General features: G+C 44.1%; 1 protein-coding gene across 1 annotated transcript in view; it reads right to left on the bottom strand.

The window, feature by feature from the left end:
- Positions 1-3,028: 3,028 nt before the first annotated feature.
- Positions 3,029-12,942, bottom strand: part of ZNF277 (zinc finger protein 277) — a 57,963-nt gene continuing 48,049 nt past the window's right edge. The window contains exon 12 of the mRNA XM_084810757.1: positions 3,029-12,844. Within this exon, the coding sequence (XP_084666883.1) occupies positions 12,652-12,844 (193 nt within the window). The 3' untranslated portion in view covers positions 3,029-12,651. The remainder of the gene's footprint in view (positions 12,845-12,942) is intronic.

Raw genomic sequence — 12,942 nt, 5'->3', positions numbered from 1 at the left:
GGGATTTTGCAAGATGTCAAGGAATCATCTGGAGGAATAGGGAGGTGGGTTTGATTATTTACTCTTTGATTTAGGAGGTGGGAAGAGTGACAGGATAGCACGATCTGGTCCCACAGCACTCCAGCTGAGAGTATGAAGTATTATACATATAAAGACCTACTATCCATCTATGTGTGTGCTTACAAGCACACACATTACCAGGGCTGGCCCAAGACAATTTACTGCCTGAGGCAAGTAACAAGATAGCACCTCCTCCCCATTCCACGTACAAAACCTAACCAGACTGATAGTTAAAACTTCCTTCAACACTGATGATGAGACAATGTACACCAGAGGGCAGCAGGATAGCTTAAGGGGCAGGCCACATGGCACACACAGCTCTGTCCTCCAACATCTTGCTGCTGCCCCCACCCCTCCAGCATCTGCCTGAAGCAGCCGCCTCACTCTGCCTAATGGTAGGGCTTGTCCTGCATGCTACTGTTGCTTCCCATGCTTCCTGCCCACCCTGGCCCCTCTCAAGTCCGTGCGTGTATGTGTAGATGAAAGCATGCTCCAACCACTAGTTTTGGCTTTGTGGGATGCTCCCATCAATTCCCTTTCAGTTTTCAGTATCGTATCTGTAGGTATCAGGATGGGTGTGGCCTTGTTGCAGGAAAATAACTTTATTGCTATTCCCACGCCCTCCCAATTTAACGTTTTTACAAGGCATGCACTCTAGTGTAGTTGAAAGTTCTCACACCACCTCTAAGGAATTCAGAATAAAACTCAACAAAAGGGTTTTCCACAATGGTGGTGAGTTGCAGTGGGCTGGGATGTTTGTTAGCTTTCCTGCTGCATGAACATTTTGAGATGCTGAGAGCCGCAGAATGGGGAATGTGGTGGAGGAATATGGTACAACAAAAGACATTTTAAAAATTGCAATTACAATTAAAGGAGGAGAGGTTTTGACAGAGTGATAATCTGTTCAGCAGTGGTAGTGGTAAACCCGGAAGCGCAGGCACTCATCATGACAGTCCCTGTGCATGCACAGGCAGGACCCCATAGGGCAAGCCTTAGGCAGAAGCCTATGTCTGCACACAGCTTACCTTGCTGGGACTTGGAATCAGTTGTTTTGGTTATGGTTCTTTGATGTTTTAGTTGTCTTACTGTGTTTTGAAATTGGAATGAAAATTATTTTTAGCTGTTTTATTTTTTACGTTTTTAATACTTTTGTTGTAAGTCGCCTTGGGTATTTTTAGAGAAAAAGGAGTCTGATGATGATGACGAGGATGTGATTTGGTGGTCCTTGTGTTTAGCGACACCTTCTAAGTCCTCTACATCAGCTCAGCCAAGACCAACTGCCATCTGCATTTCTACTCCCAGAACTGGTTCTGTCAGGGCCAGACTACATGCTCTAAATTTGTCAGTGTAGTTGAGCCTGCTATTTTTCTTTACCCTTGTGTAAATGCATGTGGTGGGGTTATGCTCACCCACGCACCTGTTTTTTCCTCTAAATTCAGTCAGCCCATGGGGCAGGGGAGGGGGTGTAAAACAGAAGAAGAAAAAGGTCTCCATTGGAATCGATAGTCCGTCCCTCAGCAGCTGTTCTGCCAGGAGGGCGGGGTGAGACAGCTGGCCCGAGGCCATTTGCTTGAGGTCTTGAGGCAAAGGACAATACGACGCACCCCATTCAATGTACAGAAGCGGAACAGACTGGCAGTTGGTTTTTACTTCAACAGCGTCCTCTGCTGTACCTGAGGGTAAGAGGGTAACCAGGGGAGGCCATGTGGCACGCACAACTCTGTCCTCCCAACACCTCGCCGCCATTCCTATGTTCCTAGCATCCGCCGCCATTTGCGTACGCGCAGTTTTTTTGTTTTTTGTTTTACTCAGCCGTGATAGGCTACGTAAACATTTACGTAGCCTATCACGGTATTTTTTAAAAATCTAGCCGTGATAGGCTACATAAATCTTTACGTAGCCTATCACGTTTTTTGTTGTTTTTTTTTACTGGAAATGGTGGTGGCGGCAACCGGTCGGAAGACCGGCCGCTGCCGCTGCCCCGCCGCCGGAACCACCGCCGCCAGGAGGATTTGCCCAAGGTAAGTCCCATCCTGGGGGGGGGGCAGACCGTTTCGCCACCAATTTCGGGGGGCCGAATGCGCTGGCATTCGGCCTCCCCGAGATTCGTGGCGAAATTCTCTGACATCCTTAGCCTCCACTGGGTTAGAGTGTAGGACCAGGACTCGGGAGATCCTGGTTCTAGTCCCCAGTCAGCCATGAAGCTCACTGGAGGACTTTGGGCCAGGCACTGACTCTCAGCATAACCGACCTCACAGGATTATTGTGAGGGTAAAATAGAGAGGAGAAGGAAGATCATGTACGCCACCTTGGGTTCCTTGGAGGAAAGGCGGGAAATTATAAATAAGTTATGTATTTATTTATACATTATAAATAAATAAATAATGCAGTTGATTGCTTGCTTTTTCATAGACACATTACTGCTTAAAAGTAGGGATGTACGAAAGTCACTTACCTTTCCGCAGATTATGTTTATGGAGGGGGAGGCGATCCGTTCCTCCCCCTCGGAATCTTCGAACGGCCAGCTGTGCTCCGTGGCGGCTCCGCGGAGCAGCTGGCCAGGCCCAGGCCAGAGCCGTCCGCAGCCAGATTTCCGGCCGTGGAGGGCTCTGGGTTAAAAAAAACAAACAAAAAAACATGTACACAAATGGCGGTGGCTACAGCCGCCGCCATTTGCGTTCCTTATTTTTGGCCATCATAGTCTACGTAAATATTTCTGTTACGGTGAAAAGAAAGGGGAACGGAAATAGCGCCCACTACGCTATTTGCGTTCCCCTTTATTTTCGCCGTAATAGTCTACGTAAATATTTACATAGACTAAGACGGCCAAAAATAAGGAACACAAATGGCGGCAGTCGTAGCCGCCGCCATTTGCATACGCGTTGTTTTTTTTTAACCCAGCTGTGATAGGCTACGTAAATCTTTACGTAGCCTATCACGTCTCTGTAAAAAAAAAAAACCCTCTAGATTGCAAATGGCGGTGGCGGCAGCCGGTCGGAAGACCAGCCACCACAGCCGCCGCCCAGAACATCCGCCCCAGGTAGGTCCCGTCCCGGGGGGGATCCGTGGGGGGGGCAGGCCGTTCTGCCACAGATTTTGGGGGGTCGAATGCACTGGCATTTGGCCTCACCGAGATCCGTGGCGGAATTCTCTGACATCCCTACTTAAAAGTGACCAGCAAGAGCAGGTGGGCAGGGTGAAGGAGAATAGATCTGGGCTGTCTCTGATGAAAGAGCTAGCACCAAAGTACTTCCACCTCAGAAGAGCAACATTTTATATTAGTGCCCTAAACAGTAAATACAAACATTATAGACCTTTACATAGAGAGAATTCCTGTGCTTGTTTCCATGGAAATCAGTGGGACTTGCCATTTTCTTCAGGTATACGTTCCAGGTGAAAATGAATAAATAAATATGGCTAAAGTACAAGCATGGCTAAAACACAAAGTTGGAATATCTTTACTACACTCGTTTCAACAAGAGCCAAATCATTGCAACTATTCTATTCATCTTTGTTTTTCTCTGATTTCAATGCAAAATGCCAAATCTAAATTATAGATCGATACATAGTGGAATCCTATGCATGTCTACTCAGAAGTAAGTGCCATTGACTTTAATGAGACTTACTCCTAGGTAAGTATATATAAGATTGCAGCCACAGATTTATAAACATCCTTTTGGCTGCAGTAAAATCTGGAATATGATTTTTTTAACCCACCAAAACATATTGCTTTAAACCGTTATTTCAAATCTGCTTAGGCATGTAATTACTAGAGTATGTAATTACAGCCGTTCAATGAGATTTACTGATTGATTTTGAAGCTTTCTTGCTTGTATTATATATTGCTTTTCTGTCAATGCACTCATTTAAAATAATGGCTTCCAAATGAATAGATATGATCCAAAAGAGGAAAGGGACAGGGAGGGAGGAGAAAAACAAGGCAATTCAGGCACCAAGGCCACTGCAGTAGATTATTATGGAAGAGGAGGAGCCCAAATGGAAGTTGCTCCTAGCTGAGGTAATGGAAGGGGCCGATTAGGCAGAGTGAGGCTACGCTATTTGCGTTCCCCTTATTTTCGCTGTAGTCTACGTAAATGTTTACATAGACTAGACGTGCCAAAATAAGGAACGCAAATGGCGGCGCCCATGGGCGCCGCCATTTGCGTATGCGCAGTTTGTTTTTTTTTACTCAGCCGTGATAGGCTACGTAAACATTTACGTAGCCTATCACGGCTGACTGCAGGGACGCAAACTGCAGCGGCTATGGCCGCCGCCGTTTGCGGCCCGGCTGGCCAGGATTCGGGGGTGGGGGGACGGAGCGCCTCCCCCCCCGGCCAGAATTTCAGGGGGGAGGGACGGAGCGCCTCCCCCCCGCCAGAATTTCGGAGGGAGGGACGGAGCGCCTCCCCCCCCACCGCGAATCAAATTTCGTTCAAGGTAAGTGACTTTCGTACATCCCTAGTGGAGGCTGGTAGCTCCAGTTTCACTGGGGCTGTGAATCTTCTCTGGGTTCAGTCAGAACCAACCAAAGCTCTAAAGGAGCTATCCAAGGTGCTGAGCCCAGTCCCCACAAAGGGTTCAGAACCCTGCATAGCTCCTTTAGAATTCTGACTGATTCTGACTGAAACCCAGAGCAGATTCACAGCTGCACTGAAATCGAAGCTCCAGCTTCCACTGCTCTAATGACTACAGCACACTGGCTCCAAAATACTGTCCCTTGGTAAGCAAGCATTTATCATTTGCCTGTGGAAGCCGATGTACTGCTATGGCTCCATTTGAGATTCTTTGAATCTAAATAACATTTTATGTCTAAGCGTCCCTTTTAATTTTTCATGTCTAGTCAGCAGAGTTTGACTTAGGGGTGGGCTTCTCTCGGTGTGTTAAATGACAGGAATTGATGCCTAAGACCTGTGGCACTATGCCTGTATTCAAGTAAGGTAGTTTCCTGCAACTTGTCACAGGTGCCAAAAACCATTTTTAAAAGGGAAGAAATGTGCACATCCCCCAAAGGTTGCCTGAAGTTCATTAATCAGGAAATAACAGCCTGCTGACAGGCGGTTGCATGACAATTTCTTTGCAACTGCTCAGTAATTACTCACTGGGTTTGTGGAAGTTCCCACCAATTTGTCATGAGCCAGCTGCCTCGGGCCACTATCATACACATATCCGAGCGCAGGCAGACATAAGTCAGTGGATCTCTGCACCGACACAGTCATGGAGCTATAGGGCTTTTCTTGACAGGATTAGGGATTAACCAGGGCTCTCTTGTGTTTCTGCACCAAGCAGAATCTGTAACCTGTGCCAAGAAGCCACAGATTATGTGACCATAGTAAATTGTTCAGGACAAGCAAATTGGCATAACATTCCTAACTTTACATCATCCTGATGGCAAACTCTAGGGTTAAAATTGCTGGATTTGTTTTGTTTCTGGCAAGCAATTGGATGTAAGAGGGACACACGAAGCTAAATTGCCTTATATTAAGTCAGAGAGATCTGCACATTTTGGCTGGGCGTGATACCCAACCATTGTTTCAGGTAACCAGCCTGGCTCCTCGCTTTCTGCCCTACGGAGACAAAAACGTGTGGGTGCTTCCATACAGAGGCCTCCTAGCTCTAGCACTCAAAAGCTATTGTGCAGCTATTCCATCTTTCCCTCCTTGACAGATTTTTTTTGGGGAAGAAAAAAAAGACATAAGTAGTGTTGGGAAAACACGGGAGGGTTACAAATGGAGGACAACAGTGTCTGGAGCCAGGATGAATGCAGGATAAAAACTTTGTCTGGAAGCACCCTGCCTCTTTTGCACCCGCTTCCTGCTACATAAATTTTACTTAAGAAGAGCCCTGTGGGATCAGACCAAAGGCATATCTAGTCCAGCATCCTATTTCCTGTAATGGCTAGCCACACATGCATGTCAAAGGGGACATGAGAGCAAGTTGTTGTTTCCCTGCAAGCTGGTATTCAGGGGCCTGTTAAGGGATTATGGGAGCTGTAGGCCAATACAGCCACCTTGAATGTCATTTTCTTGGTAGAAAGGCAGGGTACAAATCAAAAATCAAAAATACATCTGGAGGGCCATGTCTTTAAAGCCATCAAAATGGGTGGCCATCATGACATCTTCTGGTAGCAAGTTCTATAACTGAACACTGCGCTGTGTGAAGAAGTATTTATTACTTTTCTATACTGCCCCATAGCTGAAGCTCTCTGGGCAGTTTACAAAAGTTAAAACATTAAAAGACAATATACAAAGTTTAAAAGCCATGTACATAAAAGCACATAGACAATATTCATAAACAACATATAACTAAAAATAACTTTGAACAGTCAGTCATAACTAAAGCCACATCCAGGACTGATTATATCGGTGAAGCTCTTCAGATAAAAACTACAACTTCCTCCATTCACTTCTGTTCACTAAAGTCAATAGTGCTATGGGATGAGCACAGGAGCATTCCCAAATGTGATCTCCTATACAGCGTCTTCAGTTCTGTTCACTCAAGTTAATAGCCCCATGTGATAATGGTGTGGAAGGAGGTAGGTAGCAGCAGCCTCTTTGCTGTTTCCAGTTTCTCTGTTCCTCAGGTCCAGCAATGGCTCTGGAGACCAACCTCAGCTGGATGGGGGTTTTGGGTTGCAGGAAACCCTTGGTGTCCATTTCCATGGGGATCAGTGTCTCTTTGCAAACTCAGAAGGAAAATTTTTGCAGCAGGTGACATGAGGTTCTAATACAGGGGTAAGCAACCTTTTTGGGCTGTGGGCACATTTGGCAATTTCAGAAGTTCATTAATCAGGAAATAACAGGCTGCTGATAGGCTGTTGCACAACAATTTCTTTGTAACATAAGCCAGTGGATCTCTGCACCAACAACAGCGATGGAGCTATAGGGCTTTTCTTGACAGGATTAGGGATTAACCAGGGCACCACCACAAAATGGCTGCCATGGGAGGCATGGCAAAGGACAAGTACCTGCCCAAATGTCTGAGGTTGTTCTGACTCCCAACATACTGAACAACTCCTCTGAGCCCACAGTTTTCTGCACTAGGAGAAACCTGTTTCACAGCAATCCAAGCTGCTGGTAAAAAAGTGTTAATTTCTTTTTTTTTAAGTGGGAGGGGTAGGATTTGGCAGGCACCAAGAAAGGTGTCTAGGGTGCATTGGTGCTTGCAGTTACCACATTGCCTACTCTTGTTCTAATATTAGCCATCTTCCTTCATTCAGGCTAGCCTTAACAATGTTTCTGTTTCAGACTGCTTTCAATTAAGAGGGAGGAACACTTTTATTATGTTTCACTTGTGGCTTTGCTTTAGATTTTATGCTGTATCTTGTGAATTGTTGTGAATTGCCCCAGAGAGCTTTGCTTATTGGGCGGTATAGAAATGGAATGGAATGAATAAAATAGAAATTATTGTATTGCTCATTTCCATTGTTGTTTATTGTTGTTCTTGCTGCCTATTTTGTCATTTTAATGTTGATATGGGTTTGAATTGATTTCTGTCATCATTTGGAGAAATTTGTATTATGAAAGAAAATATGGGAGCCTGAGGAAAAACATCTTTCTCCACACCATGCAGTTTTAAGCATCTCCCTATCCGGTTCACCTTTACTTGCCATTTTGTAGCCCCAAACTTTCCTTTCCTTATAGGGGAGTTGCTGCAGTCCCTTGATCCAAGTTATACTCACCACTGGCGACTGTGGGGGTCTTCATTTGTGAGTCCTCTAGTCCAGGAGTGCGCAACTTCTGGCCCTACAGATTTTAGCTTACAACACCCATCATCCCACACCATTGACTACACTGGTTAGGACTGATGGGGGTTGTAGACCAAAACATCTGGATGGCCACAAGTTTCCCACCCCTGCTGTAGCCCATCCAGCCCAGTACCCTCTACTCTGACAAAAGGCAAAGGTTTCTGAAGTTTTAGGTGTAAGTCTCTCTCACCTCCTCAGCTATGTGATAATCCCTTTAAAAATGGGAGATAGCAGGGATTAAATCGAGGATCTTCAGCAAGCAATGTAAGTGCTCTGCTTGTAGGCTATGGTTCTTCCAACAGCAGAAGGAAAAAAGTGGTGCAAGAGAAATGGAAACAGATGCCTCCAGGAATAAAACTGTCTGGTGATCCATGAGCACTTCCACAGAGAGCTTTGCTGGCTTTCAAGGGTGTTTATTCCCCCAAGATGTGTGTGGATCATGTCCATTGTGCATGCAGGTATTTACACATAAAGTGTGAAGCAACCCTGAATGAATAGGCCCGAGACCCAACAAAACTCTCTATGGAAGCCCCAAACTACTGCTTTCCCTGGCTGTTGGAGGCATTTCAGTTTCTGCTCCACCATTCTTTGCCTTCTGCCGCAGGAAGCACACGGTGAGGAATAGATGGGGATTTACAAAACACGAACACCCTCTTTAGGAGTTTGCAAAAGAAGGGTTAACTGTAAGTGTGGAGGGAGCTGGGAAAAGTCATCTGCCCCTCCCCCTCCTGACCTCTCTGTGTTGACAGGGATGGTCTGCAAGGGCAGTGGAAGTGCACATGACTGAATGTGACCAGGGGTTCTGGCTTATCAGCAGGCCCAGCCCTACCATAAGGCAAAGTGAAGCAGTTGCCTCAGGCAGCAGATGCTATGAGGCAGCAACAAGGTGTTGGATGAGACACCTGGGTGCCATGCATTTTGCTCTGCACCCCCTAAATTCGCCTACTACTTTCAGGTGCAGTGGAGGATGCTGTCCCATCATCAGTGTTGAAAGGAGATTCATCTGCCAGTCCAGTCACCTTTTGTACATGAAATGGGAAGAGGCGCCATTTTGTTCTTTACCTCAGGCAGCAAAGTGTCTTGGGCCGGCCCTGCTTATCAGGAGTCTTGACTGGGCGGGTAACCTTGTTCCACCAAACATGGTTACAGCACCCTTTGCAGAGCTTCCCCATCAACATGGGGAGGTAGAAGTGGAGGGGTGTGACTATAAAGACCCCCTATTCCTCTTCATGCCACATCATACAGCCTGTGTATCTATATGAGCACATGTAGCTGGGTGGAGAGGCTAACAGGGTTCCAATGACCTCTACTGCAGTCCTCCACATGCCTTGAATTGACCAGCCATGGTACCATTTTACTCATTAATACTTGAAGATTCATTATGTGTTATTGGTTGGTTCAGTATTGGTTCAGTTGGACAGTCATGTATTACAGTACATTTTCTTGCTGATACTTTTTGCGCTAGGTTGGTCAAAAATAGCTGGTGGTCAGAATAACTTGCTCTAATTTGTGAACATCTTTATAATCAAGGATGACTAATATCCAGCTTTAGTTTCACACCTGCCCTCTCATATCATTCTAATCTCCATCTCTGACTTCACACCTCCAGTTGTATGTCATCTTCATTTCCTGCTATGTGTTTGTGTTTAATCCCACTGAAATTAGGATTTCTTTAGTCCTACAGTAGCATGGCGACAAATTCTTCCCCTCTCAAATGCACCCAGGGTAGTAACATTTGTGCTTCCGGTTTTACCAAATAATTGTCTCCCAAAGCTGCTTTTGCACAAATTTATGTCACATCAGAATAAAGTGGTTTTAAAAACACATTGGTCATGTTTGATATAGCCATCAAAAACAAGGAGGAAGTGATTATAGAAAAGCCCTTTTAGGAAATTTAAGGGTCAGAGATATGCATAATTTTTAGCTATTTAAGCATTATGAAGGTTTCTGCTTGCATTGCACAAATCTACTGAAAATGTCAGCTGCTACCATTAAAAACAGATAAATGATATGGCTGATTCAAATAAACTGCTGTTGCTGGTTTTGCTGTGTTTACTACTCTATCAGTTTTTATTGTATTTTATTGTTGTATGATATCTTGGGAGGGCTCCTGCCATGAAAAGCAGGCAAGAAATGTTTTAAATAAGTAAATAAGGTGGGAAAGTCATTGTTAGGCTGGGAACAAAAGTATTAATCCCTACCTGGCCTTTCCCAATATTATAGCTCAGACATATATTATTCAGCAATACATTCAATTATGTTTCGTGGAGAAAATCCCATTTAACTATGCACCAGATTGTAGCCCTTGTCACAAAAACACCCATGCAGCTGTAATCTTCAAAACATTCTGCAATCCAAATTTACTTGTTCAGGCTTCCATTGGGAGTTTTAAGATTGCAGACTAATTGTGTAGCTAATATTTCAAGAAGGATGTTGGGGTAGTGCACAGATATATATAGGGCAATGGAGAAAGAGTATTCCTAATATTTCATAACTGTATTGGGCACACCAGGCATAAAACATGGACTCTGTTTGCAGTATCAGGGATGACCTAGGAAAAGTGCCTCTGAACACTGGCAGAGTACTGAAAGTGAAAATATGGGTGCATGTAAATTAAGCTATAAGCAATTTATCAGACTGTAGAATGTCTTGACTGCTTACATGGCATGGATGTTAAGGTTAGTGCCGTAACTTATTCCATGCTTTTTGGTGCATGAGTGAATCTGTAAGAGCCTTAACTCATTAAACTGATAGGATTTTGATGCTTAAATACAAGATTAGGCAGGGAATAGGTCCATGGAGCAGTTTTGCCCATCAGGTAGTTTGTAAAAGAGAAACATTGAGAATTAAAAAATATCTAGGCAAAGCAGAAGCAGGAGAGAGAGAAAGTGGTCAAAAATGCAGCAGAAAAAAGCAGCAGTGCATAGTACATGCATGCCATGGCTGTACTATAGTAGCAAGAATCTGCTGTAACTGTACCATGTGTCGCAGTATCACTGCTATGCTGCAGCAACGTTCATTTATTCCTTAACTTGCAAAACTAAACTATGTTACATTCATTTTTCACTTTGTGTATTTTTCATCGTTCTTCACTTTGCCACCTGTAAGTCTAGACTATCCTCCCCACAAGGTGTCACTGGACTGGTTTTCAAAAGCGAGCAAATAACCTTTCCCTATATAGAATGCCTGAAAAGTGGATTTGTCAGCTCTGCATAGGCTACCTGGATCTTGCCCAAGCATGAGATGCCAAAGAGACAATAAAACGACACTCCACTCTAGTTAGGGATGTATGGATTGTGTAAAATCCGCTCCATCTGTGTTTCCAAAATTGTCAAGCGTCTTTTGTTCCATTGTCTGTTCACAGACGGATTTGAACTTTTTTTCGTTGTGCAGAAAAATACGCAAATAATTTCGTAAGAGAGTTCGCAACAATTTACATAATTTACGTTAGTTCATAACATTTAGTGCATTGTCCCCCATTCCATTCAACTTTTCCATGTATATATTTTCCAGTCTCAGCTGAAACTTGCGTATTTTCCTACGAATAAATATGTGTAAATTTCGGGAAAGTAGAAAAAAGATCTGAAAGTCCACAGACTCTGTGCGGTCTGAGGAGGTTGGTCTGCAGCGGATTCCACAGGTTGGATTCTTAGAAATCCAAGCTCATTTTAGCCCATCTCAAATTTCTCCAGCATTCCTAACTCTAGCACAGGAACAGAAATTAAATGTTTGACATGATACCAGGACTGTTCAGCTAGCATTTCTTGCCCATGTTCTTGGCTTTCCCTGCTGTCACCACTTGGCCATCAGAAGGAAGCTGAAGACTCAGAGGAGCTAAGTAGTCACCTGTTTACATCTGGTACCAGATGCGCATAAAATGCAAGTCATAATTGTTTTATTGGAAGTGCTCATTTAAAAAATAATCTGTATCACTAAAACAGTATTGGGAGATCCAGACTTAGTCATGACTAAAAATTAATGGGTCAAGTTAGTTATGACTAAGTTAAATGCAATTTATTTCAATAGGTCTGCTCTAAGCATGGCTCAGACTGGATCCAACCTGATGTTTCTATTGAACCAGTTATGTATCCTACACCATGGCTGCAATTCTAAGGCATGCTTTCCATTTAGGGAGTAAGCCTAATCAAATACAGTTTGACTTAGGCTGCAATCCTACAGCCTGTCAACTGGCCTCTGATGGGCTGTAGAACACTGCAAAAACGCTGCTGAGCTCAACTAGCGGGTGGCACTTACACTCCTGGTATGCTGGCACACGTGTACCCGTGCCTGTATTTTGCTAATGGTATGGAGGATAAGGGGTATTGCTGGGTATGTTGGGGGCAGACATTGGCAGACTTGCATCTACAGGATTCAAAGCCCCCGGGTTTCCCCAATAAGGGAGAAAAAAAACGTACTCCAGAGCTGGGGAGATGTATATGATTTCCCCTTCTCCTAGCGTGTGAAGTGTGGAAAACAACAACACAAAGAGCAGAGGGGCAGGGAGGAAGGAAAACCCACCCATCCCATATTCTGCCCTAGCCAGCACAAGTTGGTGTGGCTTAGGAAATTATGGTTCCTCCTCCATGGATTCTTCCTCCTACTCAACAATAACATTGCTGTGTTCATAAACATGCATAGGATTACACTATAAGAGATTAAAACCAAGGGAACAAAGTAAGAACACAGGATTTTTTTTTAGTTTAAAATGCTTTTTTTTTTAAATTTCCCATTCAGAAAGTTGGTCTATTACAGTCATGGACTTAATTACACTGGTAAATTACCAAATCAGAATTTTCCATGCAAAAGGTAGCTGTCTGCATATTAATAAACAAAAGTTTCATCCAACATCAAGTTTCTTCATTATTTATTTCCTCACGACGAAGCTGGTTTAACACACTGCACTGTTTCAAAACCTCTATGTTAGAAACATCCTCGCTAATGACAGGCACATCCTCTCTCTGTTTCCCAGCTGTCATTTCATCCTCACTGTCTGAGAGTGTACAGAGAAGAGTATCATTTTCATAGGTAGGAAAATAATACCTAAGAAAAACAGGGAAGAATATAGAATCAAAAGCCACATTTTACAAACATACCCAGTGGCATTGGAGCTGCTTCCCAGTGACACAACCCTACACTGC

Source organism: Heloderma suspectum, chromosome 7 (assembly GCF_057233095.1).
Source record: "Heloderma suspectum isolate Gila_16-S chromosome 7, 16-S_ref, whole genome shotgun sequence".
NCBI lineage: Eukaryota > Metazoa > Chordata > Lepidosauria > Squamata > Helodermatidae > Heloderma > Heloderma suspectum.
The sequence above is the reverse complement of the archived record's forward strand: the minus strand, read 5'-3'. Positions and strand labels throughout refer to the sequence as shown.